Source organism: Fukomys damarensis, unplaced genomic scaffold (genome assembly GCF_012274545.1).
Source record: "Fukomys damarensis isolate Sample0158 unplaced genomic scaffold, DMR_v1.0_HiC HiC_scaffold_19, whole genome shotgun sequence".
In the NCBI taxonomy this organism is placed as follows: Eukaryota; Metazoa; Chordata; class Mammalia; order Rodentia; family Bathyergidae; genus Fukomys; species Fukomys damarensis.
In genome coordinates this window covers 8865395-8889706 of record NW_022900931.1, presented here as the reverse complement: position 1 = coordinate 8889706, position 24312 = coordinate 8865395, and the positions used below count along the sequence as shown (strand labels likewise).

The following is a 24312-nucleotide window of genomic DNA, read 5'->3' as shown; positions in this document are numbered from 1 at the left end:
CGCGGCGCTTTCTCGCTCCGACGCGCTGTCTCCCGTCGCAGACGCCACCGTCGCCGCCTCTCTCGTCGGAGACGGGAGCAAAACACAGAGAATCGGGGTTATGAACGCGGTGGGTAGGTTCGGCTACGCTCAAACCCGGCAGCGCCGCGGTTCAGGCGTCTCCTTTCTTCCCAGCGACTGCACAAAATGGCGGCCGCCCCTGCGGCGCTTTCTCGCTCCGACGCGCTGTCTCCCGTCGCAGACGCCACCGTCGCCGCCTCTCTCGTCGGAGACGGGAGCAAAACACAGAGAATCGGGGTTATGAACGCGGTGGGTAGGTTCGGCTACGCTCAAACCCGGCAGCGCCGCGGTTCAGGCGTCTCCTTTCTTCCCAGCGACTGCACAAAATGGCGGCCGCCCCTGAGACTGCTCCAACTTAACGCTACGTACGGCGGAGACGATACGTAAACAGGGTCTCGGAAACGCCCGAGGGCTCCGCAGGGCGTTACGGATATTCTTGGAAGCGTTTTACGTCAGTTGCGGAGATGGGTGTATTTTGCAGTTCGTATAAGAAAAACAAAATACGGAGCGGGAGTAAAGTTCTCGCGCCGCCTGAACCAGAACGTGGGGTGGGGCGGGGCGGCGGCAGGGGGGGTTGTCTCCGTTGCGACGTAACGCTCTTTGCGTCTTTACCCGGCCTGTTATTGCGGAGATGCGCCGTAAGCGTAGCGCGTTGGGTTTAGAGAATAGGGGGTTTGCCGGATTCCGCTGCGGGACGGAACTTGGGCCTGCGGTTGTGAGTCACTTTGCAGAGACAATAAACGTCCTCCACGCTTTATTTTAAGAGTTTGCAAGGTGCCAGAAGCCAGGAGAGTACTCCTCAGCTGGCCCTTCTAGGTGACCTGGGCGGCCCCGGAGACTGGCCGCGCGCCCGGCGCCATTTCCTGTAGGTTACCTCTAGCTGCGCCGTCGCCGGCAGCCATGATGGGGGCCCTGTGTCCCTTTTGTTTAGCGAGTTGTGCAATGGGCTACGTCGCTGCTGGGCTAAAGGACTCTGCTGCTCGTGGTTCACAATGATGTGCATTTTCGGCTCCTGGTGGGGCACAGTTGAACCAACTCAAAAGCAAAGCTCCCTAGAGCCTTTCTTAGGGCCGGGCCGCAGTCCCTTCCCATTTAGCGGCGCCCCTCCGAATCCGCGCCAGCAGCATTCTCAGCGGCCTCTCCCGACCCCTGGGCCGAGGCTTCAGCGAGTGTTTTTAACCCAGCTGGGCCGCGTCCACCACTCAATTCCCTTTCAGAAAGGCTCCCAGCGCTCCTTGTTCGCCTCTCAAACTACACGAGTGTCCTAAGCATGGCCGATGGCATCACAGGGTGGCGGCGGAGCTGGGGGCCTTCCCCGCTCCTCTCGGGCCTTGGTGCCTGAGTTCACCGAGGAGTTGAAGGGGATGTGACGCCCCTCAGGGTGGCGGCCGATCCGTGTCTCCAACTCTGTCTCTGCCAAGTTATGGGGAAAGTAACCCAAGGAAAAGAGTTTTGTGCTAGGCTAGCACATGTTACCGAAGCAGAAATGGACGTAAACCCACAGATTACGTTTCGCGGGTTCGGTGACACCCGTCACGGAAAAAGTTTTCGAGCATAAAAGAGGCATCAGAGAATTTTTTTAAGGACAAATTGTAACCGTGCACTCAAAGTACAGGCCGTCGAGAAAAGAGAGGTGCATCATTTCCTGGAGCTGGGAACATTTATGCTTCTTTGGATGGGGTGGAAACCCCAGAAATTGGCCCACTCCCCCGGAAGGTCCTGACCCATTTTACAAATATGGACCCAGTTTTTTGTTTTAACATGAATAACTTCAGCCTTCTTTTAACTCCCTCAACCCGTTCCTTTATCCGAGGATCAGGTTCCTGCTCTTTTAGACAATTTATGGGCTTACAATATTCTTCAGGAATTTTAGGTGTGATAGGTCTGGAAGGAAAGGAGCATAAATTAAGGAGGCATATGTGGGTAGCCTGAGGTAACTTTGTCCCATAAGTTAGTCTTTTTTTAAGTACAATTTTTAAGTTATAATTTTCCTTGTCTCCATTTTACTTATCTTTATTTCTTTTATTTCAGTATCACTTGGGCCAGAGACACAGACAGTGATGGATTCATTGAACACATTGGTAAATGACTAGAGGACCAGCACCCTCCTAGGTGCTGGGGCCACATGGTGAGCAATCAAGTTCTGTGCTCACAGCGTTTTTCCTCTAGTTGGGGAGATAGTGCTTTGTTTTTTTGTTTGTTTGTTTTTTTTTTGTTTGTTTTTTTGATGGAGGTGGCACGTTGAGCAGGCTTTTGCTATATAGTTCAGACTGGCCTTGAAATCACTGTCGCCCAGGCTGTCCTTGAATTTGAGACGATCCTTCTGCCTCAGCCTCCTGAGTTCTGGGATTACAGGCTTATGTTACCATAGGTGGCCAGAGCCAGATATTAAATTATTATGTCAAGGGCTGGGGACTTAGCTCAGAGGTACTGCCGTCTGCCTCACAAAAGCAAGGTCCTGAGTTTGATCCTTGATACAAAAAAAAAAAAAAAAAATTATGTCAGGCAATTGCTAACTAAAATTTTTTAAAAATGGAAAAGAGTATACATAGGGTGAAGAAATGGAGTATGTAGTATTGCACTGGATGTTCTGGTAGGATCTCCTAGATCAGATGACATGTGAGCTGAGACCTACACAGAAGGACCGACCTTTGGCTACATAGAAAAAAAAGCAAGTGCAAAGGTCCTTAGAGTGTGACTGCAGTAGACCCAGAGACAGGAGAGGACTGCATTATGAAGGTTTGTATGCCACCATAAATCACTTTTTAAAATTTTTATTTTAGTGGTACAGAGGATTGCTAAATTGCCTAGGCTGAGGGCAAACTTTCAGTCCTCCTGCCTCAGCTTCCCAGATTGCTGGGATCCCGGGCGTACACCAGCATGCCCAGCTGCCAAGTCTCTTATTTGTAACTGCCAAAACTGTTGGTATCACAGAAAATAGCCAGCTGGGTATAGTGGCTCACACCTGTAATTCTAGCCCTAGGGAAGCTGATGCAGGAGGATTGCCTGAAGTTTGAGGCCGCCATGGGCTACATAGTGAGATCCTGTCTCAAAGAAATGAAGAGAAAATATGCTTGATTCAATTTATTTTTTTATTAAAAAAAAGCCTAAGTGACAGTTGAGTGCTTATGCTCACTACGTCCACAGCATATGCTGTTTTCTCTTCATTATTTAGTTCATCTATAAATGAAATAACTGGGCCTCACAGGGATGCTGGAAGGAGGGAATGAAATACCTTGAAGAGCGGTGCCTGGTACTGATGTGCAGCGGTATGAGCAGATGTCATCAACTTGCTAAATAGGTGAGCAAGCTGAGGCTCGCTAAGTGGCTAGGCCAGGGGCACAGTGCACAGAGGGCATAAGAAGGACTCAAATGCAGATGCCCTAGCACTGTTGGGTTTGGGGATGCATAATTTCCCCATCCTGTGCCTTGTAAGGGATTAGCAGCATCCTTGGCCTCTCCCCACTAGATACCACTAGAATCACCCTCTTGTCCAAGTCACAATGGCAAAAATGTCTCCAGACTTTGCCCAGTGTCCCCAATGGGGGGGGTCCCTGAGACCCACTCCACCTGGGGACCACTGTGCTAGCCTCCCTCCCTATGGGAGCTCAGAATTAATGTCATTCTTTCAATTGTCACATTTTTCTGTAGATGTAGTTTGCCATCTGCAAACTACTTGCCAACAATACCATCGCAGTTATTCATCTGAGGTGTGGCTTCTAGCAGTAAAATTTATACTCAAGGCACAACTTTCAACCATGAGAATTACTCCTTTCGTGTCGACTTTAAGGCCATAAGGCTTCGGTTTTAAGCGATTTTTTGCTGTGAACCACCTGAGTTCTGTGTACACATTCTATTTAGTTTTCCCAACTTTGTAGTTGCATAGTCAATAAAGTCACCCATGTGTGAAACACAGTGCCTCTGTTTTCCATCTTACTAGGATCCATGTTGCTTCAAATGTCAATATTCACTACCTCATATATTGTATCCTCATACAATGATGTAAGTTTACAATTAAAAGGTCTAGGCAGAAAGTTAGGCCTAGAGACGATGGTTCTGTTTTTTGTTGTTATTTGGTTTTTTTTGTTTTTTTGAGTCAAGGTCTTATTTGTAGTTCAGGCTGGCCTTGAACTCACTATGTAGTCCAGGCTGGTCTCAAACTTGTGACAATCCTCCTGTGTCAGCCTCCTGAATGCGGGGATTATAGGCGTGGACTACCATGCCTGGCCCTGAGGTGATAATTCTGGACATGAAGCTCAGTGTGTGTTGGTGCTAGAGACAGAATGGAAACCCAGCCTCCAGCCTCACGGAGGGCTCCCCAACCTTGCTAGTCGGTGTGAGCTTCTTGCTTAAGTTTATGACCCAGACACGCAGCTTTAACTCTACAGCCTGGCATTCAAGGCCTTCCAGAATCTGGTACACCCCCCTACTTTAGCAGATCTCTCTTTTCTATTCCTCACTTGCAATTTTTATTTATTTATTTTTTCTTGTACTGGGACTCAAACCCAGAACCTTGTGCTTACTGAGCTACATCACCCGCCCATCACTTGCACTTTTTAATATCGCTGACTTTGGTAGTTTTGGTTAACTCATCTCCATGCACAAAAATAACTGACTTGGGGCTGAGGGTGTAGCTCACTGATAGAGCGCTTGCCTAGCATGAGCAAGGCCTGGGTTTGACCCCCAGTAGGTACTGCAAAAATAAGGTCTCAAGCCCTATGTCTGGCCTCTGGAAGTTTTAGCAAGGGGATCTTTTCTTTGGCACCGAGGGGCCGCAATCATTTTCTGGCAAAAAATAGTATTTTTATCTGCCTGTCACAGATAACTGGGCCACGGTTTGTGGGTACCATACAACCAAACTGAGGAAGAAGCATTTCAGCTCCACAGCTCACTAGGAGTCTGAAGCAAAAGACAGAGGACTAGACGCAGGACTAGAGATGCACAGGACTAATATATTTTACAGACTGCATGGGCAGGGCTTACAGTTAACAGGGTGTGACGGATCCTGTACTCACACACATGAATGCTTGACATTTGTCTTTCAGAATGCACAGGCTGATGCATTTACCCTAACCTTTGCATTAACGAATGGACCTTTTTAATTAGGGTGGGGCAAAACAATTTTTTTGGTGACAGAAAAAATTAATGTAATGGCCCAGCAGCTAAGTCATGCAGATCCTAGTTACCAAAGGCTCAGTGGCCTGTTAGATATAAATGTAAAGATACTAGTTCAATGATGGCTGCCTTTACTTCCTTCCCTTGTCTCCCTCCCTCTTTCTTTTCTTTGTTTCTTTCACAATATTTTACTGTGCATTTCAGGCTGACCCCAAACTTGCTACATAGCTCAGGCCGCCTTCAAACTCACCATGATCCTCCTGCTTCAGCTTCACAACCATGCCCAATGAGGCAGTGATTATCTTCAATGAAGTCAGTATCCCTCACTCGTGCTTAGGAGAGGGTGTTTGCTTAATGGAGTTGCCATTAAGATGCTGTGGGTTCTGAGTTCTGCTTCAACAAGGGTTCCATTTGGGAGCACAGATTCAGTGGGCTGCAGCTGGTTTTCAATCCAAGGAGGAAAAGTCAGGGATGAAGTTTTCATTAGATTCCTTGTGCCCAGTTTCCTTGTTCTTCCTCACCCAATACTCACTGCTGCCCAGACTCCAGCCAGTCCTGGCAGTTGGATTCCACATGCAGTGGGGGACCTTGCTCGCTAATAGAAGAGAAACAACTGTCCACAGACAGACTGATCAAAGGCAGTGGCCACAACCATTTCAGGGGCAGCTTTTTGAGTTGGAAAAGCCATAAAACTGCCCTACACAAAATACTGGATCACTAGCTGGGGCCATCTGCTCATCCCCTGCAGGGCATCAGTCTCTAAGATCTTGGATGGAGATCCAGGTTAAAGATCACACCTCCCAGGACTGCTGGTCCTGCGAGGAGGCTCAGCCACTTCCTGATTGCAGCAAGACTTGGTCTTTCCTATGGAACACCAACAAACCTTCCTCTTTCCTGAAGAACAGTTGCCTGGGACTCTTGTTCTGCCTTTGGCAAACAGAAAGAAGAAATGTCTGTCCGCATTGGCTGGAGGGAAGGAATTAGGTTTGCTGGCACTGAGACCAGATTCCTCTAGCTGAGCAGGAATTGGAAGGCACGATCATGTTTTTTGGTGGGTTCATTTGTGTTCCCCAGGTAAAGAAGTGCTGATCAGACATGGTAGAGAAAGTTGGAAGTTTGGCAGCTGAGGAATAGAATGGTAAGAAGGAGAACTGAGCATAAAGTGTATAATTATGCGACAGTTACTTGCTTATATTCTAAGAAACATAGACTTAATACAGTAGTCCCTGATCATTCCAGGTCTTACTCTCCATGGTACAAGTACTCATTGTCAGTTGCAAATCAAAAATATTAAGTGGAAAATTCGAGAAATAAATAACTCACAAGTTTTAAATTGTAATGTTAATGGGTAGTGTGGTGAAATCTCACACTGTCTTGCTCCATTCTCCCTACCCGAGATGTGAATCATCCCTTTGTCCAGTGCATCCACCCTGTATACGCTACCTGCCTGTTAATCACTTTAGTAGCTACTGTCGTCACCACATCATCTGTCATGGGTCTCAGTGCTTGCATTTGAGTGCTCTTAGTTTACTTATTAATAACCCCAAAGCACAAGAGAAGTGGTGCTGGTGTGGTAGAGCACACCTGCAATCCCAATATTTGGGAGGCTGGGGCAGGAGGATCTCCATGAGTTCGAGGCCAGCATGGGCTACATAGTGAATACAAGCCAACCTGAAATACATAGTGAGACCCTGTCTCAAAAAAATAAACAGAAACACTAGTGGTTTTGGCAATTGTTTATAGTATACAGTTACTGCTATAATTGTTCTCTTATTAGTGTTGTTAATCTCTTACTGTACTTAATCTAAATATTATGTTTTATCATACATATGCATATTCAGAGAAAACAGTAAATGCAGAGTTTGATACTATCTCTAGTTTCTTATACCCACTGGGGGTCTCAAAAGAGTCTCCACACATGGGGGACTACTGTAATGTGGACAGAATACTCTGCCATCCACAATCTAACATAAGGACAGAGCAAAAACATGGATATGTCAGCTAAACACCAACTGGTGTCTGTCAAATATTATATAATGAGAAATAAAGCACTGGTATTTTTGTAATTTTGATCACAGGCAAAATATAGTTTATATACACTTGGAGGACAGCCAACTAGCATTAGGATTATCTCCCTAATGGAATGTGCCAAACAAATACACCACCCTGCATGTACACACACACACACACACACACACACACACACACTCATGCCTCTGTGCTGGTGGCAGTTCAGCCTGGTACTGGTGGAAATGATGTAGAGTCAAATGGAAGGACTTTGCGATTGTATAACATGTAATCTCGGGCACACATGTCTGATAATGGATGTGGGGAGTTCGGCAGGTCTGGGCGTTCCCTTGGAAGTGGCTAGTGCTCAGAGAAACTGAGTGTTACTGATCTAAGATAAGGATTTTGCCTTAAAGAAAATAAGAAATAGTTTATCCGGAGCCAAATACAAATGACTATGAATTGGGAACATGGATTCAGGTTACCCTAAACAACATGTTCCACTTTGGAAGCGGCTACATGATCTTTTAGAATTATAGAGCATAAGCAAGTCATAAATAGATACATTTACCAGTGACTTTGGTAGAAGAATCAGGTAGGCAGATCACAGCAAGACAGATAAATCTCTGTTGTGGAAGCCAGATGTTATCTTATAGCATTCTCAGTGTTAAGGGTGGTGGGGGCTGGAGGACCCCTTTTGAGAAAGTTAGGTCAGATGCAAAAGTTAAGAGCCCAAGATAGCCTGACATCGTTCTGGATCTCAATGTACAATGCACAACGCTCCACCTCCACACCATCAGGATAAGAAGTGGGCTGGGGTCAAGCAGTCTGCAGGCTCTTGAAAGAAACACAGATGCAGCTTCTTCTGATAATTCAGTTCACACCAAGCAGTTTCTCCTGCCTTTGCCTTCTCTGCCTGTTGGGAGTGCTGCACAGTGTGAGCTCTTAGATGGGGAAGTGAAGAAGCTGACCCCTTCGGCACTACCGTACTTGTGAACTGAATTAGGATCGTGTTGTTTGGGGCAGGCCTTGTAATCTCTGCCAAGGAGGGGTGAGGCCATTTGGTGAGGAGGTTGATGCTACAGCCACCCAAGTATGACCTGGTGGAGGATGCTGCGTCAGGACAGTAGGAATGTCCAGGTCTGGCAGGTGCACCCCAGGCCTCCGGGGGCTCCCAGAACTTCCAGTGCTTTTGCTTTGTAGCTCTTCACCTCAACTGTCTCCCATCCAAGTACTAACCAGGCCTGACCTTGCTTAGCTTCCAAGATTGGGTGCATTCAGGGTGGTGTGGTGGCAGACCACAGCTGCCATTGGTCGCGTGGATGATCATTTCTATGGCTTTGTGTCCCAGGCACAGTCTGGATTAGTTGCTGCCAGGTCCACTGTACCCAGTGTCTCAACATTGGCTGAACACAATGCAGTAAGCTTTATTACTTATATATACAGTGTAAAAACGAAGATGGGCATGGAGACGTTTGACAACAGATTCAGAGAAGTGAACAATTCTGTGGGGGAAAAGGAGTTTTAATCCTAGGTGATACTTAGAAAATCTTCAGTTGCATCTGTAATTTTTTTTCACAAGTATTGTAATTTATTGTAATTTATTTCACAAGTATTGATTGCATGATATCTTTTTGCTGAAAGTTCCTTATAATACATTTAAAATACACCCAGGAGCACACTGTCATCCCAGCACCTTGGGAGGCTGAAGCAGAAGGATCCCAAGTTCAGAGGGAGGATACCTTGTGGAGGTAAAGGTGGAGATCAGGGTGCTGCTTCTGCAAGCCGAGGTGCACACAAGAAGCTAAAGGAATGGCATAAAGCTAATTCTGTCTCATGGTCCTCGGAAGGGATCAACTTTGATTTTGGACTTCTGTGAGATGAGGTTTTCTGTTGCTTAATCTTCCAGTTGGTGGTCTTTGCTATTGCAACCTTAGCAGTCTCCTACGATACCTGTCTGGGTGAAGCCCTGCTCTTTGATGCCTCTGCCCTCCTGCTCATGACCTCCCAGGTTACAGAATGTTGCCAGCATTTGCTTGTGGCTGCGCTTTTTTGTCCGTCTTCGGAGTACTTCACAGAAAGCCTTCAGTCTTGCTTTGGAATGTCCATTCCTTTATTTTCTCAATCATAACCACCCTAAGTTGTTGCTCCCATGCCAGTGGACTTGCCTTATCTGTTTTCCGTGTCTCTATCAGCTACTCTGTGTCCATAGACTCAGTCAGAGACTACTCAAAACCTTCCCTTTACATACTGTGAAGTTTACCATTCCTGTCTGCTTTTCATCTACTAAAAGCAACCGGTGATCACAGACTCCTCTGCTTTAGCAAGCTCTGAATGAAAGCTCTGTCCATTCTCACTTGGGTGGTCTTTGTTTCTTTCAGCAGAATGAGTGATCTGTGCTTTCCCCAGTGGGTTGGTAGCTTGGGGACAGCCTTGAGCCGTGGGTGGCATCTGGGCCACAGTGTGGGGATGACACATCTTGATGATGTCCTTGGTGGTCCTGGCTCCTCCTGTGACTGAGATTTTAAACTCTCTTTTGAGCCCCCTCGTAGCCCCCCCTTAGGATAAGTGGGCAGGGTGCTTTCTATACTCAGGTGGAGAGAGGGGCCTGGAAGCTGTGATGATCTGGACACAGGTGACAAAGTGAGCCCTGGCCTGGAAAAGCTCCACGGGTACTGCTCTTGCTGGCCCAGACAGCCACACAGTTTGCAGTGTTCTCCCAAAGCCTTGTCATTCCCATTTGTCAGATGCCATTCAGCAAAGCAGGGACCATCTGAGCGCTGGACCAGACAGGTTTCCAGCCCTACTCACAGAACTGCTGCTGGCCTTTTTGTTCAGCCCTAGTTAGCAACCCTGTCACTTGCCTCTTGATAAATTTGCCTTGGACTCAGCTTATCCCAGAAATACTCTCTGATGTTCAGATCTCAGGAGTTTTATTTCTTTCCCTACAAAAGGGCTCTGGGCTTCTAGTCATATTGGTCTATCCCTTTCCAGGGCTTAGGGTATGAGGTAGGATAGAAGAAATAAAGATAGGTAGAAAGGAGACAAGGGCATTACAATTTTAAAATTGTACTTTTAAGCTGGGCTTAAAACTCTTGAGAGATGAGGCAAGAGTTTGAGGCAAGTTTGAGCCTAGTCTGGGCAATTTAGCAACTTTGGGAGAATCTGTCTCAAAAACATAAAAAACGACTTCGAATGTAGTGAGAAAACCCTAGGTTCAATCCCCAGTACTACCACCACCAAAATACTAAATAAAGTAAAATAAAATAAAATGTTCTTTTAAGAAAATGCAGCTTTAAGACACAAAGTTACCCAAGGTTACAGTATCCTTTTGCATCCTAAGTCGTTTTCCTTAAGCTCCTTACTTCTAAATTTCAGAGTCTTAAAGATACAGTAAGTCTGCAAAATGAACCTGTGTTTTTCTTCTGATCCTTTAAATCCACAATTCCATACACTTCTACCCTCAAGGAAACAGCATTCTTCATTGGGTACCAACTACATCTCTAAACTTCAAAAACGTGAACAGTTTGCATTTTAACCTAGTCCACTAATGGGTAACCCGATGGACACTAGGTAAATAAAGAATATATATATAACATTTTGAGGATATCCCAAGATCTCATAAATACCCCAACCCTAGACAACAGTGCCCCCCCCCAGCAGGCAGCTTTGTGGGTGTATACTTCTTTGATTGTGTTTAATAAATCTACCAATGCTGACACACACTGAAATGCTTTTCCGTGTTGGGAGTCAGTGACCTACTGCTTGGGTGGGACAGTAGGAACAAGCTGAAGTCCCCAACTCCTCTGGGAGGACTTCCTCAGATTCCCCTGGGTGATAGTACCAGGGCATCCAAGGGAGTTGTGAAGACTGCAGTACAGTATCAAATTCTGTGTTCATAGGATGCTTAGACAAATGTGGCCACAGGAGGGAACACAGGATGGGCTTGAAGAAAATTTAGTATACTTCTAGATCCTAGACAGAGGACACCATGTGCCATGAAGGTCACATGGGACAACATGAGGGTGGACAGGAGTCAGCAGACTGGAATGAAGGGAGCACTTGGGCCTTTTACTATAAGTTTCTGAGGGAGAGGCAAGACAAGGCAAGATGGGTGGGGAACCAATTTAAGATTGGCCACTGCGATAATTTCCCAGGCAGAAGGTAGATTATAGTCGCCCGTAGCAAGCCCTGGGATAATTAAAGCGGGGGAATATTGCCTCAGGAGCATAGGGGCCATAGGTCTGGCTTTAGACTGGTTAGTTTGCATATGAAAAGCATACAGTGGTTGGCCGGCCCTTTGTTGGTTGTAAATCTCTAAGAACTGGCAAGCCCAGAAGGGGATCTCTCCCCAGCTAGATTTTTTTTTTTTGGTACCGGGGATCGAAATTGGGCCCCCATCAAGCTTGCAAGGCAGGTGGTGAAACCACTGAGCTAAATCTCTGGCCCTCCCCAGCTAGATTTTTGAAGATGTAAAAAATATAATATGCAGAAAAAAATACACTGTGCATTAAGTAATAAAACATTTCCTTTCTCCAGGACAAAAGTATGCCTTAATATTTACACACTGAAATAATTCATTTATGAGATTTTGCAGAATACAGAAAATCTGCTCAGGTTTTATTTCTGCTTTATACAGAGAAGCAGCTTCTGTGGTTTAAAATAAAAGTAAAGGGAAGAATTGCGGCTTTCCCAGGACCCTGCTGTGTGAATAGTTCCTGCTGTCTGCTTGGTCTCCTTTGTCTTCTGCTGCCCCTTCCACACGGCTGCAGGTGTGGCCTCTGTGCGACTTCCCTTTCCAGCTTTGGACTCCTGCTTTTCCTTTAGGGGTCAAAGACCGCACCACTGGCAAATTAATTATATAATCATTTGCTCTCTTATTCTCATAAATTCTAGCCTTTTCTCTTAACTGATGCACACATTCTCTGAGGCAGGAACCATATTTTCTTTTCTGTTCTTCAGTGCTTAGCATTCAATAACTAGTGAGCAGAAGCATCATCAAATATCTTCTGTAGCAAATGGCGCTTTCAGTATTTGAATCTTCATATAAGTCAACACTATTAAATATTTTTGAAGGCTACACAGATTATCAGTTTACATCATTAATATTTTAATTTAAAATATGTTCATAATACAACATTTTGAAAACTAAATTTTAACAATCAAAAAATTAAACATTTATAAAATTATTATTCAGATATTTTACATTGAATTAACTTTCCTATTTAAAAATTTTTGAATTACCCCAAACTAAAAATATAAAATCATGCCGCCCTTATCATACAAAATTGTAAATTTTCTTTTCTTTCTTTCTCCCTTTCTGTCTCTCTCTCTCTCTGTAGTGATGAGGATTGAACCTGGGGCTTCAGGCATACTAGGCAAATCCTCTGCCACTGAGCTATATCCTTAACCCAAAACTACATTTTCTAGTTGTCTTCCTCTTTATCTTTCCAATAGGATATCTACGTATCATAAATACATTTAAAAAATAATTTCAACGTGTCAAAAAGTCAAATGATTAAATTTTAGCAAAAATTTGGTATGTCATTTCTGTTGCTATGAAGATGAACACGGGATCGTTTGAATGCAAAGAGGTTTTTTTGGTGTCCTAGAAACATTCCCACCTTAAACATCTCCCTGCTGGGAAGATCATCAAGCTCTGTAGTCAGTGGTTCTGTGCCCTACACAGATGCTAGGGGGAAGCCTGTAGGATGGCACATTTCTGAGCCTCTAGACTTTACTTGGTGAGGAAGTAAGGCAATCAGGGACCCTTTCCCCAACCAGCTCCCAACAGGTATATTTATGTGTTCATCAGAAACAGTTCAGGAGTATGTGTGTAGATCCTGAATCAACAATGAATATGTGGTTTTATATCAGGGATCTTTAATATAAGTGTAAGGTTTAACTCTCCTTTGCTGACTTTCCTTTAATAATATGGAAAAAACAAAACAAAACAAACCAACTCTTATTCCAAGATCTGAAGTCAAGACTGCTTTTCATTTCTTCAGCTCCTAATAAGCACTGAGAAGCAATTTGCATCAATTTGCCACCTACTCCTTGGCATCCCCGATTCCTCCAGCAGTTATTGCGAAGGTGGCTTCATTTTCAGGCATCTCAGGGCTAACAGAATACAAAGGAACAGAAGTTTATAAAAAGCTCCATTTCTATAAATACTGCATTCATGTCACAGGCATCATGCTCCCATCAGTCTGAGTCTCCAGAGATATCTCAGATTTGGTACAGCTAAATGCGAACTGCAGAGTTTACTTAAAAGTATTATTAGCCCCCACAAACAGTTGTTTAACAAGTTCTCTGTATAAGGTTCTGAATTGAAGGAACACTACCCCAAACTTGGAAACAGGAACAAGGGACAAGCAGATATTCTTTCAGTGAGGTGTCAGGCAGCAAGTAGACCCCCCAGGGGGCTTATCTGATTCTGCAGGGCTGTGCACCTTTCTTCAACTACACTAATGCAGGGGAAACTGTAAAAAACTTTGAATGAAAGAAAAGATTACTGAGAACCTGCAGTGGAAGGACAGGCTATCTAGCACAACTTTCCAGTTCTCCAGTTCTAGGAGGGCTCTGAGCCACCTGCGGTCTTTGGTCGATTTTATAACTCTGTCAGTTGTAGCTATTTAAGTGTAGTGCAAATTAATATCGTCCATAGAAATGTAAATTGTGTGAGATGGAATGCCTTGGTTATTGTTCCATGGACATTGGCCCATTTTTGATCAATTTATAATTCATTTCAGAATTATTTGACCATACATGTCGAATGTATGTATACTTTTATTTTTTGATTTGGTTATAGAATCTTACTAGCTGCTCCTTAATAAGTTAAATAAAATCTTTGACAGTTTATATTTGTACTCGTTTTATATATAAATTTTAATATTTATTCTACAACACTGCAGAGTGAAGGTTAATTTGTAGAAAACCGATAGCAACACAGATGCTTCTTATCTGAGGGCAAGGCAAATGATTCCAAACTACAGCGATAGAAGTGAATTTCATTGTGTAGAGAAGCAATTCATTTTCCTTCAGCAGAAAGGAAAGTTACAATTTATTGCCTGGTAGGGTATTAACCAGTTTTGCACGTAGCAGATTTATTTCAGCATGCCTTTGACTATATAAATTTCTGTTCCTCGTTCCTCAAATTATCCTTTGAATCAGTGGTTTCCTCATTAACTAAGTAGTACATAAAATCTTTGATACATGTTCATTTTATATTTATTTGCAAGCAAGGCAAGTTATTCACTTTTTGAAAATCATACTTAGCATATACGAAACCCTGCCAATTATATAAAAATGAGACAGGGTTCTTAGTCTGAATAAGTCCATATGAGAGCTATGACAAGGTAAATATGCCTATGTTGTAATTCAAAGTAAGCGGTGTTTTATGAAGTCAGTCTAAATATTATAGAATGTTTAAGAAGGGAAGGGAAACATTGAGCCTGGCTAGGTCAATTAGAAAAAGCTTCAGAGATAATAACTGAAGACACCTTTGAAGAGGCAGAAATGGGACTATTCTAGGTAGAAGTAACAGCATGAACAAAATACGGAAATAGAAAAATCTATTTTGTGTACAAGAAGGGGGACAAATAAGAAGTTATATTTAGGTGTGTTGTGCTGGGGGTACCTGTGGGACATTCAAATATTCAAAACCTGAATAAAGTTTAGACTAGAAATAGAAACTTGAAGGTCACTGTCCACGAGAGAAAGATCCAACTGCTACTTTGTGCTGCTATTAAATCCAGGTTATAGTGACTGGTTAGCTGACATTTAAAAATAATTTTACTAATTTTTAGGAACCAGATTTGCTTATATTATTTCATTTGAACTTTATGACAACCATGCCAGGTATGTTTTATTGCCCATATTTTGCAGATGAGAAGATTGGAATTCAGAGAGAATCAATTTGCCTGCAACCACACCATTGGTGAGTGAAGATGCCAGGTGCCATGGTTCGGATGTGGTTGCCCTTAAGGGTTCACGTGTCAGAAGTTTGGTTGGAAATGAGAGGTGCTGAAATCTTTAGGAGGAAGGTCCTCCTGGGAGGCTTTCAGGCACTCGGGGTGTGGCTATAGAAGGGACCAGCACCGTTGGGAACTCCAGGTTAGTCCCCCCCACCCCCCCCCCCCACGCCCCCGGATCGCACCCGTCCTTCTGTACGTGTCAGAAGTTTGGTTGGAAATGAGAGGTGCTGAAATCTTTAGGAGGAAGGTCCTCCTGGGAGGCTTTCAGGCACTCGGGGTGTGGCTATAGAAGGGACCAGCACCGTTGGGAACTCCAGGTTAGTCCCCCCCACCCCCCCACCCCCAGTACCTGGATCGAACTCAGGTCCTTGTGCTTGCAAGGCAGGCCAGGCAGCAGAACCACAGTGAAATCCGCGCCCCCCAGGTTAGTTCTTGAGGGAGGACACTGTAATGGAAGCCTGAGCCTGACCCCTGAGTTGCTCTCTGGCTTCTGGTCTGGTGAGGTGACCTCTCCCTCATATACAGATGTGAGGACTGAGTGAGGTCATCTGTCACCATGAGACTTTTAGCAGAGGCCAGTTGATGCTGGTGCCAAGCTCTTAACTTTCAAGACTGTAAGCTGAATAAACCTCTTTTCTTTATAAATCCCAGCTTTAGGTATTTCTTTTCTTTTTTTTTGTACCAGGTATCAAACTCAGGTCCTTGTGCTTGCGAGGCAGGGAGCGGAACCACTGGGCTAAATCCCCAGCCCTAGGTATTTCTTATAGTAATGAATTGATCACAACTAGAGACCAAGGTATTTGACTCCACAGTTCATGTTATTAATCATATTGTTTCTCAAGGTTTTTGTTTGTTTTGCAGTGCTGAGGATTGATCCCAGGAAGCACTGAGCCATATCCCCAGTCCTTTTCATTTAGTTATTTGTTTATTATTTTTAAACAAGGTTTTACTAAATTGCCTAGGCTGACCTTGAACTTTATCCTCCTGCCTTAGCCCCTTGAAAAGCTGCAATTATAGGCATGTACCACTATGCCAGGCTGGCTGTTTTTTTAATTTTGTCTGGTTGGCTGTTTTGTTTGAAGGGCAGATTAGGCAGTGTGCCTTTGAGTGTACAGTGGGTAAGGGTTATTTTCCTTAGAAACAGCAGAGGGGTCTCCTCTGAGGATAGCAAATGGCCTATACATAGTTAGGTCTTGCTGGACTAAACCAAGAGTGAGAAAGCTTAAGTGGAAATACAAAATAATTTGGCCTTGTTGCAAACTACTCATTCAGGTACTTTAGATGGCAGAAAGTAGAATGAAAGCTCTCTCTAGAGGTAGACAGGAGCTGAAAAGGAGAAGTTAGGAAAGTAGTTTTAGAGTTGAATGAAGGTTAGTTTTTTGTTTTACCTTAACTCAGACTTAGAAGCAATTACTTCAAAAACAAGTATTTTTTATAGCTTTTCATTTGCTGGTAGTTACTTAAAATTTTCTTTTGAATTCTTTGTAATGTCTGTTGATTTCAGATATGCTAAGTAGATTAAAGTAAGTGGGGTTCTAATTTGCTCACTTAAAAGTTTGAAATCAGCAATAGTAGTGTTACTTAAAGAAAAGGGCTGGGTCAAATTTTTTTTTTTTTTTGTACCTGGGATCAAATTCAGTACCTTGTCCTTGCATGGCAGGTGTGGTGCTGCTGAGCTAAATCCCTGGCCCAGTTTTATTTTTTAATGTAGTGGTGGGCATTGATGAACCCAGGGACTCATGCATGCTAGGCAAATAGTCTACTGCTGAGGTACATCCCAGCCTGGACTGGGTTAATTTGTTTTGTTTAGTTTTGAGACAGGGTTTTGCTATACAGTTCAGGCTGGCCTTGAACTCACTATGTAGCCCAGGCTGGCCTCACAGCAATCCTCTTGCCTCAGCCTCCTGAGTACTGGGATTACAGACATGTACTACTACACCAGGTTGGACTGGGCCAATTCTTTTCTCTCTCTCTTTTTTTTTTTAATTAAGTTTACTGGTACATTTTAGGTATTCAGTATGATGACATTCATCATTGGGAATTTGTACCTTTACATGATATATCTTGGTTCTTTTTTTCCCATTCCCCTGCTCTCCTTTTAACCCCTCCATCTCTCCCTATTTACAAAGACTGTTTCTATCTTTTCCTTATTTCATATTTATTTGGATTAATTCTGGTAATTACACCTGCATACCTGGAAATTCTTCTGAGAACTCTTTTCTGCTCAATTCTTGGGGATTTTTGTGCTTTCTTTTAGCAGCAAATCTCTTTCATTTATATCTATTTAAGATGTCATTGCAGCTATGAGAGTAAGTCTAGTAGACAAGTTATGACTACTCTAAGTAGAGCATTCTTGGTAAACTAGGAAACAGTGTAATGATTTTAAATGCATAATTTTAGATTCAGATTCTAATCTTAGTTTCATCTGCCATTTGTTGTATGAAGCAGCATAATGCATTTATTCATTATGCAAATATTCATCAACTATGTTCTATAGACCTATTGTAGGCACTTGAGATCTGTATGTGAAAAAATAAAAAATAGACAAAGATCCCTGCCCTTGAGGACCTTATATTTGGGGAGAGGAAATACAGACAATAAATAATGCACATAATAAATATATCATGTGTTATGTTACAACACCAATGCTATGGGGAAAGAAAAAGAATAACTGAGTAAGGGAGATTAGAAATATGGGCATTTGGAAGAGGTCAGCTGTAATTTTAAATCAGTAGGTTGAGACAGGCATTGTTGAGAAGGTTAACATTTGATCAGACTTGAAGCAGGAGATAACTAGGTAGATTACTGCAGGCAGAAGAAGCAACAAGTGCAAAGACTCAAGCAGCCTGTTTACCAACATCAAGGTGCCTGAAGTCTGCGTGTGAGGAGGGTCTATGACACGACAGTCAGATAGGGCCTTTCTTGGAGTCCTGTGTAAACTAGAGACTTGCACCTTTCATTCTGAGTTAAGATGGGAAGCCACTGGCAGAGGGTAAGCATAGGACAGATGTGATCCTACTTTTACAAAAGTTTGCTGTGGCTTCTGTGTTTAAAATGGATACATTGTTTACCTCACTGCTCCCAGCCTTGACTGCCTCCTGTATAGAGTGGAGATAACCTTTACTTCTTAGATTTTTTTTATAGGTAATAAAATACAACATATAAAGCACTTGGAGAAAGGCCTGTACATAGTAGCAACTCAATGTTAGCTATAGTTATTAGCATTACCATATTTTCTAAAAAAGTTTTTCTCAAGCTGGGCATGGTGGTGTACAAATGTAATCCCAGCTATTCAGGAGACCAAAGCAAGATGATCAAAAGTTTAAGGCCAGCCTTCACAGTTTAGCAAGACTCTGTCTCAAAATAAAAAAATGAGTATGGCTCAGTGGTAGAGTCCTTGACTAGGATGTGTGAGGCTCTGGGTTCCATCTCCAGCAACGCAAAAAATAAATAAAATTTTTTTTTCTCAAGTTAAGCATGAGTCTTTGTAAGAATTCATTAGGGAGTAGCAGGAAATAAGTGCATGGTGTGCAGCAAACTAAATTTTGATATTTTAAGCTCTGGTCCAGTTTTGCTGTATTGATTCAAGTTTATGGAAATTCAACATAACTAAACTTCCATGATAATTTACTGTTAAAAAGGGTTGAGAAAGGTTCCCTGAGAAAGAGATGTTTATACTGAAACTTGGAGCTGTGGCATACTGGGGTAATCCTAGTACTTGGGAGGATAAGGCAGGAGGATTGTCAATTTGAGGTCAGCCCTGGCTACATACAAGTTCAAGGCCAGCCTGGACAACGTAGTACAGCCCTGTCTCAAAAACTAAAACTAACCAACCAAACAAAAACCCCTGAAACCTGAAAAGTGCATGGCATTAACCTGGCGAAGAGAAAAGAGAATATATTCTCATATTCTTCACTTTCTCAAAACCTGTCACCCTTTAACTAGAATTGATGTGACCTCATTATCTAGCTTCACTGTGGGTTTTCAGAGGTCAGGGAGGAAGTATGTGTATTAACAGAACCCCTGAAACTCCTGAAACACCTAGTACTCAATAGGTCCTTCCCAATCACTGAATGATTTTTGAGAAGGAAATTTAAATATGTAGCATCTACCAGTGGAATAATTATAGCCTCTCAAGAGCAGTGATTCTGTTTGAAACCATATGCACGAGAATGTGACGAAGAATAAGAAAATATTTACCTGTCATAAATCTTGGCAATTCTCAGTTCTCCTCTTCCCTTTCGCAAGCTTATTCTTGTTGTTGAAGCATGAGCCAGAATGTGTCCCCCAATGGGTTTCTTGGGGTCTGCCTGAAAGCTGAATTAATAAAACACCTTTTCAGGCTCCATGGCACAGACTATATATGGCAAGATTAGTAATGACAAGGCAACATTTCTGTGGAGGATGGTAGAGCTTGGAGTAGGTGTGTATTTTGAGCAAGTAAAGGCTTGTTCATGAGCTCTGCAGTGGGGTTGGGGCTTGAAGCTACTGTTTGTTCCACTACCGCCTAGGTTAGACTTCTAAGATTCTTATGATAAATAGTTCATGTTTTATTTGACTTTTAAGAAAGAGATTACTACTGAAAACCACAAAGAAAACATCATGCGCTGTCTCAGGATAATTCTTGGAGTTAAAAAATGTTCTTTACAAAATACAAAGAATTCATTCATTCATCAGAAATATTTTTAATGGTCTATTATGTGTTAGGTACTGTTCTAGTCTAATGAATAAGAATCGCCTAGCCATTCTCCTTGATGCTGTATAAACGAAAAGCAGATGGAAGCCAGGCAGGATGGGCACACCTGTAATCCCAGTACTCTGGAGGTTGAAGCAGGAGGATTGCCCCGCGTTTGAGTTCAAGGCAAGCCTGAACCACAAAGCAAAAGAAACAAGAAGGCTGGGTCACTTTACTGGGCAATTGAAGGTATAGTAAAGCAATAAAGCCACCTAGGTTGGATAAAATAGCTAGACAGCTGAGTTGTCTCAATAATACAGATCAGTGCCATTCTTTAATAGAGTGGCTCTGAACTTTCCAGGTCACCCCATTGTGGGTGGTTCTTCATGATTTTAAAAGAACCTTATGTCCTACAGCAATAGGCTGCTTGAAGCCCTGATGGTCTTTGCAAGTGGGCTGTGAACTCTGAGCCTGCAAACAATGATTTATGCTTTTCTAATGTACTTTTCATGTTCTGCCTTTGGTACTATCACTCACTTATCTCTTATAGCCTTATAGTCTGCCTCAATTCACCCCCTATTCCCCATCACTAAGCTCTTTAGGAGTGGATGACACTGAATTTAGTACTGAGCAACTAGTCATACCGTTGGTGTTCAAACATGTTTCCTGAGCCTAAGACATGGGATCTACAAAAATTTCAAGAATATTGGATTGCAGAAAGAGGAGTGCCTTCACAGAAATTAAATACAAATAAAATTGAGACCAGCTGGAAATGTCTTCAAAAAGAGATAAGAAGGCACAGTCAGGGTTCACTAAAGGGACAGAGAGAAGTCCTAGCAGCTGTGTTACTGCCTGTGACAGGTGGTCTCTCAATATTGCCCAGTGATTCTCCTGAATGACACTGTTTGCTATTACCAATGTGATACCCCATGCTTGTCACTGATTGCTTTGAGTGAAGAGCCTGAAGGTCAAGAATGTTATCTTCCAAAGGAGATGAACTATATGAATGAATACATAAATAAATGAATAAATAAAGGATTTGCAAAAAGTCTAAGACAACATATAGGAAAGATATTTTAGGATCAAAAAAGTTATCAACAGTGATTCATAAACTAAGAGGTTATATTTCATCAAAATAGTGACATATCACATAACCTTAGCCTGAGAGCATTTCAAGCCAATTCAAATTTTGTTTATTCCATCAAAGAGTTCAGGATTCTGTGTAGAATTTGATATGGCTCTTAATGTTCCTTCTAGGGCCTTAACATTTTGATAATTTAATAAAGGATATAGACTCTCCTCCAGCAAAATGTACATACGCATACATATAAAAATTTACATGTAAGTTTAGAAGATTCATGACACCCCCCCCACCATGTACATGAATAATACTAATAGTAGTAACTAAGATTTACTGAGTCCTCACTACGTGGCAGACATTAAGTCATTTAATTATTTCCCTTGGCTTAGATTCCATATTTAGTAAATAATTAGCTTAAAATTTGGATCTTTGTCTATTTACAGGAAGAGAATGTGCTTATGGGTCACATGAATTCAAATTTGGTTACTTTTTTTCCTTATCAATAGCCTGGCCCTCTGGTTTTTTATTCATTCTTGTGAACTTGACTACTGTAATTCTGTCTGTAAGAGATGGACTGGTTTTCTGTAGGCTGACCAAATCAAACCTCAGCCTTTAAGGTGAGGCTCTGAGTTGTGGTTATTTGCAAAAAGTAATGAAAACATGCCTGTACTTTCCAGGGGACAGCATGCCAACCAGATATACTGTGTGGTGGATGAGCTTTGGACCTAGACTTGAGTTCAAATTCTGACTCATCGATTGCTTTATTCAATCTTCATTTTAAATGGGGAATTACAACTCTATCTGACTGATAGGATGTTGTGAGAATAAGATGAAATAATTCAAGTAAAACATTAGCCCAGTGACTACAATTAGTATTATTTATCTGCTTTCTTAATCCTGATTCAAATGCTCACCTGTTTACTGTGGGCTGTTTACTTTTATGAACCTCAGTTTTGTTGTTTTTGCAGTCAAATGGGAATAGAGACCTCACCTTTTAGGGATGTTGTGAGGAACCAAGATGTACTTAATACAACTCACTGGGAGCCTACTATGTGCCAGGAACAATATCTGGTCACTTATATGCATTAGTTTTACTTTTATCGCAATCTTGGCACAGAAGAGCTCTTCAATAAATGGTAACTATCATTATTTAACTTTAGTGCTTTAGTTTAAACAGCCACTCTTTCAATGATAAGTAGACTAAAAAAGTTTTCTTTTCTTGGTCTTCAAACTTTCTGACTATTCTCAAAGACTTCACCAAGTCTTGAGGTGAAATACAAGAAGGTGTAATAGCACTCCACATTCTTTTAGAGGGCTTTAATTTACTTCTATTTCTGACCAAGTTAAACAGCATCAGAAAGCCACCCACATCCCTCTGTTAGCCTATTCTCTTATTTTCACTTTTTTTATGTTTTCTTCTCTCCATTCCTCCTTCCTCCGGAGACTGGGGAGTACAACAAGGAGGAGGAGGAGAAGTGGAGGTGGGGTGGGTATTAGGAGTAAAGAGGGACTACGAGAGATTAATCATTTCTCCCACTCTGGCTAAACAGAGTGGCAAAGTATAACGTTGAGGGCAGGTCCCAGCACAGCCTGGTCTCCTAACTTCAAATTAGAATGCTGGGGTCATAAGGCATAAAGCCATAGGATGAGGTGAGATGGGAGGATAGCATAAGGAGAATAAGAGCATCAACTCTGAAGTCAAAACTACCTAGGTTCAAGTCCTGGCTTTCTTTGTTTTTGTTTTTTGGTACTGGGGATCAAACTCGGGTCCTTGCGCTTGCGAGGCAGGCACCGGAACCACTAAGCTAAATCCCCAGCCCTTTGTTTTTGAATTGTATGATGGGGCAACCAGTAAGTACTCTGAGCTTTCATTTCCACCTTTATAAAGCAGGAATACTTATACCTACCTCAGAACCCTGAGGGGCATAGGCTAGGTCAAGCCAGAGGTACAGCAGGCATTCTGGTGCCTTTGACTACAGATGGGGTTTTTGAGAAGGGGTCCATTGAGGAGAGAAAGACTGAATGAACTAGCCCAAGAATGAGGAGGAGGCTTTGGGACTAAGGGAATGTGGGGAGAAACAAGCACTGCCAAGAAAGAATTTTTAGGTGAGAGAAGGGATGGTTTTTAGAAAAAGAGTATGTTTAAGAAATTTTGTTAAGTAACACTTGCCTTCTGTCTGCTCCCAAAATATGGGGAAAAAACTATGTTTTTTTCAGTATTTTGAGGATAGAATTCTGGGGTTTTGGGAGGTGGGGTGAGAAGTGATGCATCTGTATATTGAGATTGGCTTCACAGAGAAGCCCAAGGAGACTGAGTTACATCAGGGCCATTTGAGAATTATATAAGATAATGCATGACAGCTTGGGGTACATGGTAAGTAGTCAATGGAGTTGTCTCTTAATTTCGGGGAGGGGAGACCAGAGTTTAAATTGTTAGATGCCTTGCACAGGGTTCCATATTGACCCTGGTTTAGTATTTTTTCTCTACACATATGACCTCTTAATTCATGCTAATGATGGTGAATCGGCAGGTGACATCCTACCATACATTTGTAAGACCGCAAATGTTCTAAGATGTTTTAGGAAAATATACAAAAGGAAGAATGTGACAACATCATGTCTTATTTGGTGCTCCTGGTGTGCAGTTTCCCAGTCTGCTCCTTTGACTTAATATCTCCAGGCTTTCATCAGCTGGATCATTCCAGTTCTAAAATCTGTAAGCCTCATGTAGGAGCTGCTGCTCTGCTGTATGGTACGGCAGTTCCTCGCCTCTATAATTTTGTTCCTTTTTAATACGCTGTGCTATCAAGTATAATGCATGGGATATAAGCCTCAATTATTGTCAGTGTACTTGGGGACTCGTACCAATTATAGTGATATTTCTCTGACAGGCCCCAGGCGAGCTGCAGCTTGGAGTTCCTCAACACTGAGAAACAAAGATATTTTCTTTATGGGAGGTTTTCTAGTAGCATTTGAAACCCTTCAGTTTAAAACTGTCCTGATTTTTTTTTCATTTATATGTGATAATTTCTGCTCTTTACATGTAGTCATGTATTCAATCTGTACTGTTATAATTTCATACACTAATTACAGTGAACCTTATTTCCTTCCAACTTGGCTGGGTGGAGCAGAGGTTTCACAGCAGACTCAGCCAGCAAACACTAGCCTTTGTCACATCTCTGGCTTTCTCCTTAGCTCTCTTCATTACACATCTCCTCCCATTTCTGATACCCTCTTCAATTATTTCCTTTCTGTCACCTTTCCATTTCTCTTTTTATTGTCTTACTGGAGTTAATTTAAAATGGTTTTACTTTTTGAAGCTTTCTACAAATATAAGAGAAAAGAACCCCTATCTGACCTAATTTTCACTGATTTCCTTGCCTTCCATCTCCAGGGTG

At 42.5% G+C, this 24312-nt stretch overlaps 1 protein-coding gene and 1 long non-coding RNA gene across 4 annotated transcripts in view; one reads left to right on the top strand and one right to left on the bottom strand.

Annotated features, from left to right (window-relative positions):
- Positions 1-453: 453 nt before the first annotated feature.
- LOC104854417 lies at positions 454-3956 on the top strand. Of its 2 annotated transcripts, XR_778084.2 has the most exons (4): positions 454-925; positions 2092-2188; positions 3236-3361; positions 3712-3956. It is a non-coding gene; the product is annotated as an uncharacterized LOC104854417 (long non-coding RNA). The 2 variants fall into 2 exon arrangements; XR_778083.2 differs by having other exon boundaries at positions 3236-3956.
- An 8817-nt stretch (positions 3957-12773) lies between these two features.
- Dmc1 (DNA meiotic recombinase 1) overlaps positions 12774-24312 on the bottom strand; it is a 35351-nt gene continuing 23812 nt past the window's right edge. For both annotated transcript variants that reach the window (XM_010612907.2, XM_010612913.2), the window contains exons 13-14: positions 19359-19475; positions 12774-13302 (exon numbers count right to left, since the gene is read on the bottom strand). In XM_010612907.2, the coding sequence (XP_010611209.1) occupies positions 13233-13302; positions 19359-19475 (187 nt within the window). In that variant the 3' untranslated portion in view covers positions 12774-13232. The remainder of the gene's footprint in view (positions 13303-19358; positions 19476-24312) is intronic.